The sequence below is a fragment of the Ranitomeya imitator genome, chromosome 1 (assembly GCF_032444005.1).
Source record: "Ranitomeya imitator isolate aRanImi1 chromosome 1, aRanImi1.pri, whole genome shotgun sequence".
Taxonomy (NCBI): Eukaryota; Metazoa; Chordata; class Amphibia; order Anura; family Dendrobatidae; genus Ranitomeya; species Ranitomeya imitator.
In genome coordinates this window covers 472,316,486-472,336,519 of record NC_091282.1, presented here as the reverse complement: position 1 = coordinate 472,336,519, position 20,034 = coordinate 472,316,486, and the positions used below count along the sequence as shown (strand labels likewise).

The window sequence follows — 20,034 nt, the reverse complement described above, 5'->3', positions numbered from 1 at the left end:
GAAGCCACTTTCTACGCTTCTCGGTGTATCAGTGTAGTGAGTGGTGGAAGCTGCCACTAGGCAATGATTAAATGGTGATGTGCCCCCATTTTGGGTGTACGCTGCTGACGCCTTTATAATAATTGTGTATGAAAGGGCAATGGACAGAGTGCAGGCAGCGCCTATTCTGGCCTAACGAGTGCTGTTAATCAGAGTCAGGGGAACTGCTCAGTATGTAAATTGAGGGGACAAAGCAGCACCAGGCTCTTGGCTACATCAAGGGTTTTACTGAAGCCTCCTTGTCACATGTAATAAAACGAGTTTTAAAAATAATTGCATCAATGAAATACATACCGCTTAGATGATTTTTTAGGTCACCTATATAACTGTTTGTGATTAGTGGTGACAGACTCTGTGTAAGTGGTATGCACTGTGTTAAATAGCTGTAAACTGTAGGCCTGCAAAAGAAAGAAAGGTAGAAAATGTTAGGGTATCTTCACACAGAGTGTTTACACATGGATATTTCTAGCTAAAAAATCCATGTGTCACTGGTACACATATAATCTGGGCCCTGGCTAGCACTCATTGTCAGAACTGGCTTAGGATCCATGGCTAGAGGTTGTTGTTGGTTGTAATTGGAGAAAGGCGTTTGGTGGATTTATCTGTGACTGTTGCTAGATTTTGAGTGAGTGATAATTCTCTTCCTTCTCCTACTTTGGTTTAACCCCATCCTCCACTCCCCGGTGTTTACCTCTGTTGTTTATGTGTGCATATTTGTATGTTTGGGTGTAGAGGAAGACCTGTTGGTCCCTATCATACTATTTCTACTGTGGTGCAATTGATGCCACTTCTGTTGTGCATGGCCCTCATTTGTTTAAATGTGAACACTCCTTGTTGGGTGTCCACCTGCTGTATTTGGTGTAGCGAAAGACCTGTCAGACCCTATTATGCTATTTCTCCTTTGGTGAAATTGTTGCCACTTTGGTTGTGTCTGGCCCTAATTCAATAATTTTTTGAAAATGTGTAGACTCCTGGTTGGGTCTGATTCATGTGTGTTTCCTGTAGCAGTAGGCCTCTGAGACCGTCAGGCCTCCACATGCTTGGACTCAACTACCCTTAAATTTTTCTGACAAAAGTAGTGTACAAAACTGATATTTGTGCCTCGTGAGTGTGGCTCAGCATGCAAGCAGGTTGAGGTGCTGCATGTGGTATCAGGGCTCCCAGAAAAGGGGCCCTACACTGATCCCTCACCTACCTCTTCTTACTGTGGTGTTCAATTGAAAGCTGTACATGCTGTCCCAGATCCCGATACCTCATCTTTTAGGATACATCGGGGGCTTATCTACAGCATTACAGAATGCTGTAGATAAGCCCCTGATGCTGATGGGCTTAGCTCACCTTCGATTTTGGGGGTGACAGGTTCCCTTTAAACTAGACATTCACTGGGAGGACATTAATTAGGAGATTTATGAAACTTTCTAATAGAAAAGTTCTCTCTGTTGCCCATAGTAACCAATCACAGTAGACGTTTCATTCCATATTCTGCTCTTGAATAATATAAGACATTAGACTTAAGTCTTTTCTATAGTCTTGTCTATGTGTTTTATAAAGTAAACTTGAAGGAAATATTTATCTATGGATTTAAACTAACTTTCTATGTAAAACTGTCATTCATGACAATGTTTTATACCCTATCCCACAAAAGATAATTTTTTATGTATGTAAATATAATACAAATACGCATAGTTATATCTACCTTCGGCCTTCTCATGAATATGACATGTGCGATGAATTAACCGCCATTTTTATCAGTACAACACTAGCAAAACTGTTCCTTTTAGAAGAACGTCCCTTGCACGCACATAGGTCACCCATAACCACAATACTTATCTGGCAGCACCTACTGTATATAGGATTCCTATTGTAGTCGTTCAGCATGTACAGTATTTTTACCATTCAATCTGCATGAAAGCTTCAGAAGATATAGAAAATAATTTACTAGATAGCAGAAAATAGCCTTCATTGAATTTTGGCCTGTCAGTACAGCTGTCTATGCATGGTAAATTCTTTTGTAGGTTCCAAGTACTCATGAATAACATCTTAGGTTTAGTCTAATATGTCCATGAAAATGCAAAATGAAGGATCTTGGTGCCAATTTTCTAGGAACTTAGTCATTTTTGCTAGGAAAAAGCTGGTAATCACATTTGCATGTAAGTGCCATGTGCATGTCCTCCAGATACATACTGATGATTTTTATTTAGGAATGATCTACAATGATGTAAATAATTATTTGATCCCTTGCTGATTTTGTAAGTTTGCCCACTGACAAAGACATAAACAGTCTATAATTTTAAAGGTAGGTTAATTTTATCATTGAGAGATAGAATATCAAAAATAAAATCCAGAAAATCACATTGTATAAATTATCGTATATACTCGTGTATAAGCAGAGTTTTTCAGCACATTTTTTGTGCTGAAAACAACCCCTTAAGCTTATACACAAGTCATTGTCCCAGAAAGATTGCGGGGAAAGGGGAGCGGCGGAGCAGCGGATCACAGAGGCAGGAGCTGGCGGCTGCGGATGTAATTGTGCCGGCTGCTAAAGAGAAATGAATATTCACTGCACTGGCCATACATGCAAAGATGGGGATGGGGAGCCATACATACAAGGACAGGGATGGGGAGCCATGCATACAAGGACAGGGATGGGGAGCCATGCATACAAGGACGGAGATGGGGAGTCACGCATACAAGGACGGAGATGGGGAGCCATGCATACAAGGACAGGGAGGGGGAGCCATGGATACAAGGACAGGGATGGGGAGCCATGCATACCAGGATAGGGATGAGGGGTCAATCCATACTCGGCTTATACTCGGGTCAATACGTTTTCCCAGTTTTTTGTGGCATAATTACTGTAGGTGCCTTGGCTTATACTCAGGGCGACTTATACTCAAGCCTGTATGGTATATAAATTATTTGCCTTTTGCAGTAAGAAATAAGTATTTGATCACTCTGGCAAACAAGATTTAACACTTGGTAGCAAAATTCTTGGTGGCAAGTATAGCAGTCAAACGTATTTTGTAGTTGATGATGAGGTTTGCGCACATGTAAGGAGGAATTTTTGTCCACTCTTCTTTGCAGATCATCTCTAAATCATTAGGATTTTGAGGCTCTCGCTTGGCAACTTGGAGCATCAACTCCCTCCATAAGTTTTCTATGGGATTAAGATCTATAGACTGGCTAGTCCATTCCATGACCTTAGGTAACGTTCACACTAGCGTTTCCCGTTTTGCGTCGTGTTTGCGTCAGGCGACGCAGCGGCGATACATGCGTCATGCGCCCCTATATTTAACATGGGGGACGCATGCGTCTTTTTGTGCTGCGTTGTGCGACGCATGCGTCTTTTTTGCCGCAAGCGTCGGACCAAGAAAACGCAACAAGTTGCATTTTTCTTGCGGCCAAATTTCGGCAAAATACGACGCATGCGTCGCAAAACGCAGCGCTTTTGCGTGCATTTTGCTGGGTTTTTGCGTGCGTTGTGCGTTGCGTCGCCGACGCAGCGGCGCACAACGCTAGTGTGAACGTAGCCTTAATGATGCTTCTTTTTGAGCCACTCCTTTGTTGCCTCAGCTGTATGTTTTGGGTCATTGTCTTGCTGGAAAACTCAGCCACGACCCATTTTTGATGTCCTGTCAGAGGGAAGGAGGATGTCAGTCAAGATTTTATGGTACATGGCTCCATCAATTGGCCCATTGATGCGGTGAAGTAGTCCTGTGCCCTTAACAGAGAAACACCCCCAAAACATAATGTTTCCACCTACCTGCTTGACAGTGGGGACAGTGTTCTTTGGGTCATAGGCAGCTTTTCTCTCTCTTCAAACACAAGTAGAGTTAATGCAAAAGACCTAAATTTTTGTCTCATCTGACCACAGCACCTTCTCCCAATCACACACAGAATCATCCAGGTGTTCATTGGCAAACTTCAGATGGGCCTGCACATGAGGCTTCTTGAGCAGGGGGACCATTCGGGCACTGCAGGATTTTAAACCTTTACGGTGTAATGTGTTACCAATGGTTTTCCTGGTGACTGTGGTCCAAGGTGCCTTGAGATCATTAACAAGTCCCCCCGTGAAGTTTCAGGCTGATCTCTCACCTTCCTCATGTTCAAGGATACCTCACAAGATGAGATTTTGTATGGTGCCCCAGATTGATGTAATTGACAGTCATTTTGTATTTCTTCTATTTTCTTAATTTTGCACCAACAGGTGTCTCCTTCTTTCCCAGCATCTTACTTATGGTTTTGTAGCCCATTCCAGCTTTGTGCAGGTCTATGATCCTGTCCCTGAAATCGTTATAAAGCTCTTTGGTCTTGCCCATGTTGTAGAGGTTAGAGTCTGACTGTCTAATTGAGTCTGTGGAAAGAAGTATTTTATAAATGTGGCTATGTTAGACAGCTGTCTTTAATGCGGGTAATGAGTTGGTTAGGAGTGACTAACTGGTTTGTAGGAGTCAGAACTCTTAATGGTTGGTAAGGGATCAAATACTAATTTCTCACTGCAACATGCAAATAAATGTATATAATTTATACCATGCGATTTTCTGGATTTTATTTTTGATATGCTATATCTCAATGTTAAATTTAAACTACCCTTAAAATTATAGATTCTTCATGTCTTTATCAGTGGGCAAACTTACAAAATCAGCAAGGAATCAAATAATTATTTCCTTCACTGTAACAAGTCCAATGGTGATTTATAGGAATGAGCAAATGTGCTCAGTGATGCTCATATCTTCATGCTTGGATGTGCTCGGTACTCGACGAGCATTGCAAGGAGCTCAGATTTGAAGCTTGAATTCCCACTCCGCATGTTTGGCGCTTGTTACACTGTCAATAAGCATGCAGGGATTGCCTACCAGTCACTGTAATGCTATAGCCATCTTGTTAGTTGCATTACCGTGACTACATTACCTCATCAGAGGTTGTAAAAGGACTGGCACCGCCGCACTCGACACACTGATGCCATTGCAAAGCTCAGGGACAGTTCTAATCGAAGTGAGAGAGCAGTTATCCAGGCTTGTTAATGCACAGTTTAACTAATCAGAGTCGTCTAGTGTTGATACTGGTGCTATTGCTGAACGATCATACAAACAATCCTTCTAAGGTCTAATCTTGTGCTTTGCTGTTTGTATCAGGTACATTCTGCATTTATACTAGTGATAGTTGCTGGAGCAAGGAGAGTGGCTGAATACAGCATCTAGGAAGGGCTAGCAGTCCGTTGCTAAAGCTGCTCCACGTGTCCACATTCTTTTTTGGGGGTGAAAAAATGTACTATATTTAGTGTTGAGCGATACCGTCCGATACTTGAAAGTATCGGCATCGGATAGTATAGGCCGATACCCGAAAAGTATCGGATATCGCCGATACCGATATCCGATACCAATACAAGTTAATGGGACACCAAGTATCGGAAGGTATCCTGATGGTTCCCAGGGTCTGAAGGAGAGGAAAATCTCCTTCAGGCACTGGGATCCATATTAATGTGTAAAATAAAGAATTAAAATAAAAAATATTGATATATTCACCTCTCCGGCGGCCCCTGGACATCACCGCGGGTAACCGGCAGGCTTCTTTGTTTAAAATGCGCGCGTTTAGGACCTGAGGAATGACATCGCGGCTTCTGATTGGTCGCGTGCCACCCATGTGACCGCCACGCGACCAATCAGAAGCCGCGACGTCATTCCTCAGGTCCTAAATTCCTAGAATGAGGAGTTTAGTGCCTGAGAATGACGTCGCGGCTTCTGATTGGTCGCGTGGCGGTCACATGGGCGGCACGCGACCAATCAGAAGCCGCGAAGTCATTCCTCAGGTCCTAAACGCGCTCATTCTAGGAATTTAGGACCTGATGAATGAGATCGCGGCTTCTGATTGGTCGCGTGGCAGTCACATGGGCGGCACGCGACCAATCAGAAGCCGCGACGTCATTCCTCAGGTCCTAAACGCGCTCATTCTAGGAATTTAGGACCTGAGGAATGACGTCGCAGCTTCTGATTGGTCGCGTGGCGGTCACATGGGCGGCACGCGACCAATCAGAAGCCGCGACGTCATTCCTCAGGTCCTAAACGCGCTCATTTTAAACAAAGAAGCCTGCCGGTTACCCGCGGTGATGTCCAGGGGCCGCCGGAGAGGTGAATATATCAATATTTTTTATTTTAATTCTTTATTTTACACCTCACTATGGATCCGATACCGATACCCGATACCACAAAAGTATCGGATCTCGGTATCGGAATTCCGATACCGCAATTATCGGCCGATACCGGATACTTGCGTTATCGGAATGCTCAACACTAACTATATTGTTATACATAGAGTACTGCATGCTTTTTTATGTTTTGTTGGTTTCTAACACTCCACTCCAAAAAAGCTTTAATTTTTTTTTCTGTATTCAATTAATCGTTCATAGAGCATTACGCGCTTATTGTTAAATTTTGATGGTGCATAACACTCCAGAAAAGTGTTGACATTATTTTCTGGATTCAAATAGTCATCCATAGAGTAATATGAACTTTCTGTTAAATTTCAGTGGTATATAACACTCCAAAAAAAATTATCAAAACATTTTTCTGGATTGAGTTTGTTATCCATAGAATAAATTTGACATCTATACACTTTTGTGTATTTTGTGCTACATTATGCCGGTATTAAACTCCAAAAAGCTACTTAGACTGCTGCAGGTGACTCATTTTTTTTAAATTAAAAATAATCTTGGTTTCAAGACACCTAGCAATTCAAAAATGAGGAATGCATGTGGTGAGGAACGGGGAAGTGGATAGTGTACACAGATGCCAAGAGTGTCGGGCAGGTGTGACAACACTTGTTGTAGGAGCACAGGAAACACTCCCATCAAAAAAACATAGGTTCCTGTCCAACTTAGCAGTGAGACACTGGGCACCATTTGTGAAGCCACACCAGTGCAAACAGGTGGTCGATTGGATAGCAGATATTGCTTTCAGCATGCTTGGCAGCACCACCCAGTCTTCCACACGATCCAGTCTCAACAGCCAAGAGTGTGAATTACTGAATCCTCTTCCTTTCTCCCACCATGTTAAGTCCCAGGAGACTAGTGATTCCACAAAAGGACACTCCGAGAAGCACTTTACAAAATAATTTTTTTGTATGTAGCCTCTCACTCTACATGGTCCAAGAGGGATATTTAGTGATGCACACAACTTATAGCAGCCATGATCACAAGAAGGTGATGGTGGAGAATGGCAAATATTGTCTGAGGAGGAAGATGATAATGAAACACAGTTGCCGATAAAGTCAGGTTGTAGTTAAGTCAGGAGGACCAGGGTGAGGCAGTGGAAGACAAGGTCATGAATGATGAAGTCAGTGATACAACATGGGAAGCTGAAATGCAGAGCAAGGCCTGAAGCACTGAGGGTGATGGATCGGCAGTGCCAACACAGGCAAGATGAGGCAGTGGGTTGACCAGAGAGAGAAGGTGGGCAACTGTTCTGCAGATCACTGACATTTCTCCATCAAAGAGTTTAGTGTTCCCCAGTCTGGGACTTTTTTAAAGAGATTTCTGAGACAAAAAAAATGGTTATTTGCAACCAGTGCCATGCCAAGGTCAGCAGTGACCTGACCATTAAGTGCCTAACTACCATTAGTATGATCAGTCACATGTCATCTAAACATCAAACACCTGGGTCCACAATTGATGCCAGCAGGAGACACCACTGCCTCTTCCCCTGTGCTTGGTGATTCCCGATCCCCTGTCCATGACACTGGTGCTGATTCCTCCCGCTCTGAATCTGTCCTTGCACATTCTGATGCACCATGATCATGCACTTCCAAATCACTGTCCCAGCACAGTGTTCAGCTTTTCTTACCTCAGGCCTTGGAAGGAAGGAGAAAATTTCCAGCCACCCACCCACAGGGCAAAACACTAAACAGCAACATTTACAAACTGCTTGTCATGGAATTGTTGCCATTTAGGCTTGAGAAATTGGAGAATTTCCACTGACTCATGGCGCTGGCCGTCCCTCGGTACTCGGTCCCAAGCCGCCACTTTTTCTCCAATGTTGCATTTCTGCCTTGTGCCAGCACTTGTCCAGTAACATCACCTGTGCTCTCACCAAAGCATTTACTGGGATTGTCCATTTAACGACCACTCGTGGACAAGCACTTGTGGCTAGGGACTCTACATTTCTCTGACGGCACACTGCATGAACATGTGGAGGCTGGGGCCAAGTCCCACCCTGGCATGGCACATGTGCTCCCGAGGATTGCTGGCCCTACTTCTATCAAGGTTTCTTCTACCTCCTACATCAGTTTATGCACCCCATCCTGCTCCTCTTCATCCTCCATCTGCAATGTGTTATCTCACAGCACATCATCTACATCAGCCGGAAGCTCTGCAGCACTGCTTTAGCAAAGTGGCAACAGGTTCTGCTGAAGCTATTTGGTCTAGGAGTTAAACTGCACACCATGGCAGAGTTACTTAGAGGAATAACAGACCAGACAGATCTGTAGCTTTTGCCGTTGAATCTCCAATCAGGCACGGCCTTGTGTGATAATGGATGTAACCTGGTGGAGGCTGTGAAGCTTGGAAAGCTCATGCACGTACCACACTTGGCACATGTGCTCAAATTGGTAATTCAGCAGTTTCAGAAATCATACCCAAATTTGACAGAGCTTCTTGTCAAGGTACGCTGCATAAGCACCCATTTCCGCAAGTCGGCTCCAGCTGCTGCTGCTCCAGCTGTGCTGCAGCAGCGCATGCAAGTGCCAGCTTACCCACTGGTGTACAATATCACCATACACTGGAATTCCATACTCTAACTGCTGGTAAGGCTTTGTGAGCAGCAGAGGCCAGTTGTCAAATACCAGCTCCAACATGCCTGTCAGTATTCTGGTCAGCATCCGCACATAACTGTAGAGTAGGGATGGATGTCAGACTTTTGTGCGGTTCTCCAAGACTTTGAAGACTCCACAAAGATGGTGAGCAATGATTATGCTTTTGTCAGTGCAAGGATCCTGTTGCTCAGCGCATATTGAGTAACAATGATGAGGTGGAGGCTGAAGAGGAAAAAGAATAGGAGCTGTTGGCTAGTGCAACAGAGTCTAGTACCCATACAACCTTTGTCATGTCTCTCCTTCATGGACTGGCTGAGGAGGTGGAAGAGAGGCAGGAGAAGGAGGACATGGAGAGTCATCATCATGGTGGAGACAAGGAAGTGTTGGAGCTTGGCACATATTGCTGACTTTATCTACTGCTGCTTTTCCCATGAACCTTGCATTATCTATATCTTGGCCAAAAAAGAATACTAGTTGTTCACCCTGCTAGATCCACGCTACAAGGAGACCTATGCATCTCTCCTTCCTGAGGCAGAGAGGTTTTCAAAAATGGTGCTATACCAGAAGGCCATTGTGGAAGACATGTTGAAAAAACTCGTATTAGACAAGCTTCCCTGCCCAACCAAGGAGGAGAGGCGAGGCAAACACACAGAAGAAGCAGGGGTACATTTTCAAAGGCCTGGGCCAATTTTATGACACAATCCCAGCGTCCCGCCTGATGACTGGGCATTTTTGACAAGGAGGGAAAAGCTTTTAAAGATGGTCAAGCAATACATGGCTGACTAAATTATTGTGCTCCTCTGTGACTTTCAACTATTGGATCACAGAGCTGTCCCTGTATGCCTTACAGGTGTTCTGCTGCTTTTCCGCTAGCTTCTTGTCTGTGCTGATTTTTAGTGCTGTTGGGGGGGGGTCATAACAGAGAGGCGCTTTTGTTTGTCAACAAAGAATGCTGACAGGCTTATTGTGATAAAAATTAACAAAGCCTGGATTAGCGCCTACTATTCCACACCACCAGATGACAGTAGCACAAAGTGTTTCCATGTTCAATATTTGAATGAGACTCTCCAGTTGTTGTCTTCAAGGGTGTATAGATGACCTTCCTTTTAAGGTTTTTCTGGCTTTGCACTATGTGCAAAGCCCTTATGAGTGTTGCAGTACCACTTCTAAACTTTATTATTTTTTGGTGCCTTAAAGAGTATATGGATGACCCTCCTTATATATTTTTTCTGGCTTTGTACTGTGTGCAGAGCCTTCATGAATGTAGGAGTACCAAAACTACACTTTGTTCACTAGATGCCTTTTTGGGTTAATGGACGACCCTTTTTCTAATTTTTGGCAGGTTTTGCATTGTGTGCACAGCTTTTATACTTGTAGGAGTATCACAACTATACTTTGTTTACAATATTTGAATAAGGCACTACATTTGGTGCCCTCAAGGGTCTATGGATGTATATGCTTGTAATTTTGGAAGGCTTTGCACTTAGTGCATAGCCTTTTTGAGACTAGGAGTACCGCTGCATGACATTTTGATCAAAATGAGTATGAGGCCCTCCTTTATGTCAAATACAGGTGTCCCTCTTCCATCACATTTTGGCAGTTCTTGCTTCCTTCATAAATTACACTGAAATTGCCAATTTTGAAAAATATATAAAATAACTGTTAATAAAAATTAATATAAAATTCAATTTTGGTTTACTTATATTTTTAAAAAATTTGTTTTACATTTTGCCTTATGCACAAGTCATTATACAGGAAACAATGTTTCTTAACATTTTTTTCTGTAAATTACAATTTCTCATCGATTGAATGAATGTTTTATTGTCAGTCCTTAAAGTGAAGCAAAAGCGTGACACTATTGTTCTCAGCAGCGATCTGGGGTCAGAGATGCTTCCAGGGGTCATTCCGATGCTGTTCTTCCATTCAGCACTTTTTCCATCGATTTCAACATTTTTACTGCCCCCCAGACCTCCTTGTAGGGTCTGCCAGAAAAATGTTCAGATTTCCCATTGACTCCTATTATACTTGTAACTCGAAACAAGCATCCGAGTATTAGGAATTGCTCAGTTCGAGCAACGAGCACTCGAGTATATTAGAGCTCACTCATTCCTAGTGATTTATCATATTAGAAAGGTATTACAAATCATGGGATATGCCCTGCAATCTGATCAAATGATATATCGCCTGATGTCATAGTGCAATAACCATATGACTGAATGTATGCCACGAGATATCATTGAACAGTGAAATATCTGCATTTCGCCCACAATAGCACTCACAGCGTATAGAAAACATGTCTTATCACCCTCCACACGTTGCCGAATGGCGTTTAAATTTTTACAGATAAGTCAAATAAACACATGCATAAACATGGATAGTAAACACTTTTTTATTATCTGTCTGTCTCAAACAAGAACACTGCAAAACCTTGTTAACAACCAGTGCCAGGTTAGGCCCTTCAAAAGAACTCTCATCATTGCCAGCTTTGTATATTTTGCTGTCTATTACTGCACCAATATTTTTCAATTTCTTTCAAATAGCAGAGTTTGATGTCGTTCAAAACCTCTCTTTATATTTGCCGCAAATGCATTTAAAGAAAAAAAAAACTGATCAAAATGACTAAAGACATTTTTAGTTACACTATCAGTATAACAGCAATGAACAACCTTGAAAATACAAAGGACACAAAAAATCGAGTCTATCATGAATTTTTTATTATTATTATTATTATTAAAAATGTTAATGTAGTTACATGAATATCTCCCATCCAGGCCTTGACATGTAAATCTCTCTATATATACAGTATATATCTACATGCATACAGTACATACATACCATATATATAAATAAATATACAATATATATATATATATATATATTTACGGTATATATATATAATAGATAGATAGATAGACAGATGGATAAATGTACATCTGAGGTAGATAATAAGTTAGACAATAGACCTACAATACATCAATAGATTGAACAGCTGGTAAGCACTGGATATAGCAGCTATTATTTACACCACACTGCACCATATGACACCTGATAGGTGGCGTATTATAGCATATGTTTTCCTGCCATGTTTTCATTTATGACTTTGCCGTAGGCAGGTTTAGATGTATACTGTATATCTACTCACCCCACTAGCTTATGCAGTACAACACCGAATCAGTAGAATACAATATAAGCACATATGATTGGGATACATGTCACAGTAGTTTCAATAAACAGCATAAATCTATAATATAATTGAATACAAGGAATTTGGTGATATATTTTATCAGAGAAATATGCTTCTTTCTCCACTTATGAGCCACTTTGTCACCGGTTCCTCTGCCTCCTCCACTCATCATTCACTCTGAAAAACTGATCAAATCCATCTTGATCAAAGCAATATGGACCGTCAGTACAGTGAAGTGTCAGGTTACAGCTCCTATTAAACTATATGGAAAGGAAAAAGGGTAGGAGGAGTGAGGGGCAGTCAGTACAGTACAGTGCTTCAAGCCACTGTTTTACCTCATCAGTGTGCTGGATTAACAGTCACACAGCTCAGTGCTGCTATATAATGAATGTCCATTATGTATCTGCGATATCTGTCTCTGCTCCACGTAGAAAAAATAGAAATCCCTTTGTTTCTCTGTTCTATGTAAAGGCGGCATCATAGGAGCTAGGCTCCGTCACTGGCTCCGAGGCACAAAATCAGAGCCTGCAGAGGGAAAAACTGGTGACAACTGCAAAATATAAGTATATAAAATAAACAGAAATAGTCTTATTCCTCATATGCTCACACATGAAGCTATTCAGAAAGGTCACTATGACATGCATTCTAAGGCCATGTTCACACAGTGCGTTTTTAACCGCGGAACCGCGGCGGTTTTGCCGCTGCGGTTCCGCAGCTGTTTTCCATGCAGGGTACAATACACTGTACCCTATGGAAAACAGGACACACTGTGCACATGGTCCGGAAATTGTTAAAAAAAAGACGCGCTGAATAGCTCCCGGAAAAAAGAAGGAGCATGTCAATTCTTTTTCCGGAGCCGCAGCGGTTCTGCACCCATAGACCTCCATTGTGAGGTCAAAATCGCAGTAAAACACGCAGATCAAAAATATATCTGCGTGTTTTACTGCGGTTTGATGTGCAGAACCGCTGCTGCAGGAAGTTCGGGGAAGCGGGCGGAAGTGCGTGGGCGGAAGTCCGTGGGCGGCGTGTGTGGTCCCGACTGTATCACGAAGAGACTGTCACTATGGAGGCATACCGTCGCATGGGGATCGATGTCGGGCGTCTGATTGATCTGGTATGTCTGTGTGTCCGTCCCCATGCGACGATATGCCTCTATTGTGCTAAGTCGCCGTATCGGACTACTACTCCCATCCGGTATTTAGGATGGGAGAGTTGTCCCTGTGTCCGGCGACTTAGCGCAATACTAAAGTTCACACCAAACACAAACACACAATACACAAACATGACACACAGTACAGTACATACAACACATAACATAGAGTATATACTCACCATACACCACACTTGTAGGCGAAGCCCTCGATCCTCAATGAAAAAATCCCAAAATAATAAAGCAAATTCATACTCCCTGTCCGCAGAATCCATAACCGAGTGTCCCACGCCGATCTCCTGCTCTCCGGTGATACACTGCCAGGAGCGAAGCTCCTAGCAGTGTATCGCGTACTGTCCCGGAGCTCAATGGCGCCGGCGTCTCGGTTAACGGCAGTACAGCTGCGTTGAACTTTCCCACGCAGCACTGCCGTTAAGCGAGAGTACCGGGGTCAATGACCGCCGGTAAACTCGCTCGCGCATGCGCAGTGACACACCGACAGGAACTATGGCTCCTGTCAGTGTGTTGCTGCAGCCATGTAGAGCAGACACATCTCTGGATGTGTCTGTTCTCCATGGAAGATCTTCGTGGGACCCTCGATGGATTTCTGCGGACAGGGCCAGGGAGTATGAATTTGTTTTTTTGTTTTGCCTTTTTTTCAGGTCGAGGGTCTTCAGGATGGATTGAGCGTGCAATAAAAGAATTGTCAAAAAGTGTGTGTCTTTATTTCATTAAAATATTTTTTCTAGTGTTTTTTTTTTTTTTTTAACCCTTTCATTGGCTTAATAATGGATAGGCGTCTCATTGACGCCTCTCCATTATTAACCGGGCTTAATGCCACCTTACAATAGCAAGGTGGCATTAACCCCTCATTACCCCATATCCCACCGCTACACGGGAGTGGGAAGAGAGGGGCTAAGTGCCGGAATTGGCGCATCTTTTTGATGCGCCTTTTCCGGGGCGGCTGCGGGCTTATATTTGTAGCCAGGGGGGGGCAAATATCCATGGCCCCTTTCCTAGGCTATGAATATAAGCCCACGGCTGTCTGCGTAGCCTTTCTGGCCTAAAAATATAGGGGGACCCCAACACGTTTTTTTTTCGGGGGCCCCCTATATTTTAGTGCCAGAAAGGCTACGCAGACAGCCGTGGGCTTATATTCATAGCCTGGGAACAGCCATGGGTATTTTAACCCCTTCCCGGGCGTCAAATATTGGCCCACAGCTGTCTGCTTAGCCTTTCTGGCCTAAAAATATAGGGGGACCCCAACACGTTTTTTTTTTCGGGTCACCCTATATTTTAGTGCCAGAAAGGCTACGCAGACAGCTGTGGGTTAATATTCATAGCCTGGGAACAGCCATGGGTATTTTAACCCCTTCCCGGGCGTCAAATATTGGCCCACAGCTGTCTGCTTAGCCTTTCTGGCCTAAAAATATAGGGGGACCCCAACACATTTTTTTTTTTTAGGGGGGTCCACATATATTATAGTAAACCTTAGGATTAATAATTGATCGGCGTCTTATTGACGCCTCGCCATTACTAACCGTGCTTAATGCCACCTTACAATAGCTTTAGGGGTAGGGTTAGGATCCCTGTAGGGTTAGGGTTAGGATCCCTGTAGGGTTAGGGTTAGGATCCCTGTAGGGTTAGGGTTAGGATCCCTTTAGGGTTAGGGTTAGGATCCCTTTAGGGTTAGGGTTAGGATCCCTGTAGGGTTAGGGTTAGGGTTAGGATCCCTGTAGGGTTAGGGTTAGGGTTAGGATCCCTGTAGGGTTAGGGTTAGGATCCCTGTAGGGTTAGGGTTAGGATCCCTGTAGGGTTAGGGTTAGGATCCCTGTAGGGTTAGGGTTAGGATCCCTTTAGGGTTAGGATCCCTGTAGGGTTAGGGTTAGGGTTAGGATCCCTGTAGGGTTAGGGTTAGGATCCCTGTAGGGTTAGGGTTAGGATCCCTTTAGGGTTAGGGTTAGGATCCCTGTAGGGTTAGGGTTAGGGTTAGGATCCCTGTAGGGTTAGGGTTAGGGTTAGGATCCCTGTAGGGTTAGGGTTAGGGTTAGGGTTAGGATCCCTGTAGGGTTAGGGTTAGGGTTAGGGTTAGGATCCCTGTAGGGTTAGGGTTAGGGTTAGGATCCCTTTAGGGTTAGGGTTAGGATCCCTGTAGGGTTAGGGTTAGGATCCCTGTAGGGTTAGGGTTAGGATCCCTGTAGGGTTAGGGTTAGGATCCCTGTAGGGTTAGGATCCCTTTTGTGGTTGTGTTATGTTTAGGATCCCTTTTGGGGTAGAGTGCTTAGGGTTATGAGCCCTAACCCTACCCTAACTATTTCACTTTATAGTGTGTTTTTTAATGAATGTTGTTGATTGTCGCACGAACCACTCAGGATTGACGGCGACAGAGCTAGTGGTAAAACAACTGCACACAAGCGTTTTTATTGGTGTTTGTGTTTTCGGTTTGTGCTTGTGTTCAGTTATTAGGGGTTACTTTGAAATATTTCCAGCAATTGTGTAACATTACTTGGTCGCGCTATAGATTATGAGATGACACTATTGTATTTATTGTAGGTTCGGGATTATCCGGCCTTGTGGGACCCAGCCGATGAATCCTACAAGGATAAATATTTCCGGGAACTAGCCTGGACCAAAATTGTACGAGACCTTATCCCAGATTGGGACAAGTATCCAGGGAGTACACAGCAGCAAATTGGTAATTTTAATTAAATTTATTTAGTAAACCTTGAGTATATTAAAAGTATAATTTGTTTAGATCTCACAAAAAATGTTGTTGTATTTTGTAACCTTTTTTTGGTAGATAACGATGTGAGGAAACGGTGGCGCTCAATCAGAGACCGTTTCACGAAGTTCCTGAACGAATGTTCTAAGAGTGGCTCTTCGCCGAGCAAAAGTAAATTTCCATTTAGCGAAGAGCTGCAGTTTCTTGTGTCCAGTAGGACATTGAGAAAGTAAGTTAAAATCCACTCCACATGATTATTTAAATATAATATGTTGTGCGAAAAATTGATGTTTTTTTTTTCTCCAACAGGACGGAAGGAAACATGTCGGTAGCTGATTTGGAGGACAGCGACAAAGAGGATGGAGCAGGCAGTTCCTCTGGAGTGGGAGGGACCATCTCTACCTCCACTCCCACAGCTTCTGCTGAATCAGCATCCACTTCAGCAGCTGCTGCATCAACATCTAGTTCAGCAGCTGCTGAAGCATCTGATTCCGCAGAAGCTGTGAGAGTGGAGAAGAGAGCTGTGTATCCGGTGGCAGCAGAGAAAAAAAAAAAAAAAACAAAGAAAAACCAAGATGACCAAACTGTCCAAATCGCTTGCGACACGTTAGATCTATTAAAAAAATCTAGTTCTGATGACCACTGCGACTCCTTCGCAATAACTGTGGCAAGAAAAACACGCTCCCTGCCACCGGATAGACAATCTCTTTTCATGTCCATGGTCCAGATGTCCCTCACTGCTCTGGAGGACCCTGCTCCGATATCTCCATACAATGAAGTTCTGATGGGGGTGTTGGGACTTTTCAGGCCCCGACACCGAACACCGGAAACACAAGCTACCAGACCCCAGTATTTGGCCCACAGCCAAGTTACTTCTGGAGATAGAGGAAGTTCGCAGCATATGGGGGGAGCACCATATCAATCAGAGGGATCAAATTTCCTCTATTCTCCAGAATATACTTTTCTGAATTGAACATGGGCAAAAATTTTCAGTGGCACCGATTTTTTTTTGGTTTGTTTTTTAGCTCCAGTTGCCGGTTGGCTTTGAAAGGGGCTTTTTTTTTGTTTTTTCTAATTGAAAAATCTTTTGTAAATATTGCAAAGAATTTGTGTTCTTTTAAATATATTATATTTCAAACATACTATTCTCTTCTTTATTACAATGCGGTCAAGGCCGCTATCCTGGGTTTATGGGCTATCAATTAGTGGTTTATGTGTTGATGTGTTAACAATTGTATACGTCATACTGCTATTATTTTCATAAAACACCCAAATTTTTGTAGCCAAAAAAAACAAAAAAAAACTAATTACACCCAAATAGATTTTTTATTGATATTACAATCAATTATTTAACACAGTTTTTTTGGTAACATGAAACAAAAAATTTTTTTTTCAAACTTTTGTGTTGGTTGCTGGCGTTTCTCATTCTTCGGGATGTTGTCAAAACTGTTATCAGCGATGTCGGCAACATTTCTGGGGGGGTCAGTGTAGATGCATCCTTCTCTGCTGGTCAGGCTGCTCAACACCAGCACAGGAGTATTGCCAGTGCACGGCACCTTCAGGACTCATAAAGTAGTCAGTGAAGGATTCTCTCACACGCACACTAGAGTTGGACGGCCTACCCAGACCCCCGTTGTCAACTGGATTAAATACTGGCTGCTGGTACTCCACATCTACGTCAGTGTTGTACTCACGAGCATAGTTGTGGAGTACACAGCAAGTCTTTATCACAGCATCAACGGTGTCTGTGTCCAACTGAATGGCAGTGTGAAAGATCCTCCACTGACTAGTCATGATCCCAAAGGTGCATTCCACATATCTGCGTGCACGACTCAGCCGATAATTAAAAATCCTCCGTCGGGCATCCAGTCCCCTTCGTGGGTATGGGCGCAGCAGGGTTGTCGTTAAGGGAAACGCCTCATCCGATACCATCACGAACGGCACTGGATGTGTGGAACCCGGCAAAGGTCGTGGGGCTGGGAGCGTGCCGCCATCTCGAAGAATTTGCATCCCAATCTGTGACGTTCGCAACACCCGAGAATCCCCAGTACTACCATAGGCACCAACGTCAATGGCAACAAATTTGTAATGGGCATCAGCCACCGCCATCAGGACCACTGAAAAATACTTCTTATAATTAAAGAAGCGTGATCCTGATCGTGGTGGCTGCTGAACCCGAACATGTTTACCATCGACTGCACCTATGCAGTTTGGGAAATTGGCCACAGACTGAAAGCCTGCTGCAACCTGCAGCCAAGTCTCCTCGGTTGGGGAAGGCATCACCATGGGCTGCAACTTCTGCCAGATGACGGTACATGTACACCTCACAATGTTAGAGATGGTAGATTTACCAACTCTAAATTGGAGGTGCAGGGATGTATAGCTCTCTCCTGTGGCCAAAAATCTGAAAAGAAACAAAAAAGAAAATTAGAAATGTCACACAAAAAGGTAATTACAACATGTCACAAGTTAAGGCCGCTATTATATGCGTCCAGCACCATTCAATAATGCTGGCATTAACACCCAGCACAACACAAAGGGTGTAAAAAACATTAATAAAAGGCCTGATGGGACTTGTGCACACACGCATGCGAGATATGACCAAATGTTGCATGGTAATCCCCGGACCTGCTGCATGCACTCCGTTGTGGAGCGTGCGGCTCCATGTATTGGTATGTGGGTGCAGACTCCGCTCCAGAGTGCAGGCGGCAGAGCCGGGGTTTACCATGCAACACTCGCCCGTATCGCACGTGTGTGTGTGTATGTGTGCCCCCTGTCCAAAAAGAGGACTGGGTGGGTTTAATCACACATACTGGACACACACACAAGTAAAATACAGACCTAACAACATTCCCCCCAAAAATTGTTACTTACCGCAAGGTGATGAGCAGCCTTTCTTCAGCAGAGATGGACTTCCTCATCACTGTGTCTTGCAGTGTTAAATGGGGTGCCAGGATGGTAAGCAGTCTGTCAAAGGCAATAATTGGTAACCGACAAAACGATATAAATTTTTCAGGATATCTGAAAATTGCAAAAGAACAACAAAAAAGGGTTACTTCACAAGTATTGCTAGCCAAAAAAGGTAAATTAGTCATTCTATATATTTCTACTTACCTCCTCAAATCATTGTACAGCACATGAAAGTGCCCCTTCTCAGTTCGGTCTTCTACAAGCGGGTGCACCCACAATCGTTTCTGCACACGTCTTCTCTGCCGCCGCTAAATAGAAAAATAAAAAAATATTTCGTAAACACAACAATTAGAAAAATATATCAAACATGCAAGGAAAACAATGTCGATTATGTAAGGATACGTGTCCACATTCAGGAAGGCCCACCCCATTCTAGTACGCAATGATGCCAGATGTGTTCATTGTACAAATCCAGCATCATCACACCCGACGTATAGGGTCCTCTTTTATTCATTGCGGAGCCGCAGTTTCACAACAAGGAACACAGACATGCTGTGATCATAAAAGACGCGCAGCATGTCCGGAGTCGCAGGGCTGACGGATGACACACAGTGGACACGTGATTTCATGACATCACCTCCAGTATGCTGACATGTGGACGCTGCATGTTTGGCGCTGCGGTCACACGCAGCGCCAAACATACAACGTTTCCAGAATGTGGACAAGTACCCATAACCCAATATATAAAACAAACAGACATCTGCTTACCTGACATGCATGTCGATTCAAAATTAGAAGCATCAACCCCAGGATCGCAATCCGGTGTGGCGTGCGGAGCTGGATCCGTGGGCTGTCATCTGGACGACGCTCTGCACGTCCACTCATTTTGATGTGTAAGTTCCAAAATGGAGGATGGAAGAAGAAAAGGGTTGGACAAGGAAATGACATCATTTTTTTTTTTTTTCTTCCCCCCACTGCAGTAAACTTTATTTCTGTCAAACACTGACAATCTGCAGACAAAACTGCATCAAAAAACGCACTAAAAAACGCACTAAAAAACGCACCAAAAAACGCACCAAAAACGCACCAAAAACGCACAAAAAAACGCACCTGCGTTTTCTGCAGAGACCTGCGGTTTCAGTCAGGAAAAAAAAAGGATGGAAATCCTGAACGTGTGAACATACCCTAATTCTTTCCACAATTACCTACAGAAGGAACTTTTCA

The 20,034-nt window shown here is 43.5% G+C and overlaps 3 protein-coding genes across 6 annotated transcripts in view; 1 reads left to right on the top strand and 2 right to left on the bottom strand.

Annotated features, from left to right (window-relative positions):
- The window catches only part of LOC138672831 (uncharacterized), a 31,933-nt gene extending 14,816 nt beyond the window's left edge, over positions 1–17,117 (top strand). The window contains exons 4-7 of the mRNA XM_069761267.1: positions 4,247–4,367; positions 15,732–15,873; positions 15,979–16,129; positions 16,210–17,117. Of these exons, the coding sequence (XP_069617368.1) occupies positions 4,247–4,367; positions 15,732–15,873; positions 15,979–16,129; positions 16,210–16,873 (1,078 nt within the window). The 3' untranslated portion in view covers positions 16,874–17,117. The remainder of the gene's footprint in view (positions 1–4,246; positions 4,368–15,731; positions 15,874–15,978; positions 16,130–16,209) is intronic.
- Positions 1–20,034, bottom strand: part of LINGO2 (leucine rich repeat and Ig domain containing 2) — a 2,506,396-nt gene that overhangs the window by 413,934 nt on the left and 2,072,428 nt on the right. The window contains exon 1 of one of the 4 annotated variants that reach the window (XM_069765296.1): positions 334–437. The exons of the other annotated variants lie outside the window; for them this stretch is intronic. The gene's annotated coding sequence lies outside the window, so the exon portion shown is untranslated. Of the gene's footprint in view, positions 1–333; positions 438–20,034 lie in introns of those variants that run through there. 4 annotated transcript variants of the gene reach the window in all.
- LOC138676215 (uncharacterized) lies at positions 17,213–19,810 on the bottom strand. Its single transcript, XM_069765238.1, has 4 exons — positions 19,579–19,810; positions 19,015–19,118; positions 18,775–18,921; positions 17,213–18,304 (listed from the first exon to the last, which is right to left on the bottom strand). Exons 1-4 carry the CDS (start codon positions 19,759–19,761, stop codon positions 17,383–17,385), a joined length of 1,356 nt encoding a protein of 451 aa, XP_069621339.1. The 5' UTR covers positions 19,762–19,810; the 3' UTR covers positions 17,213–17,382.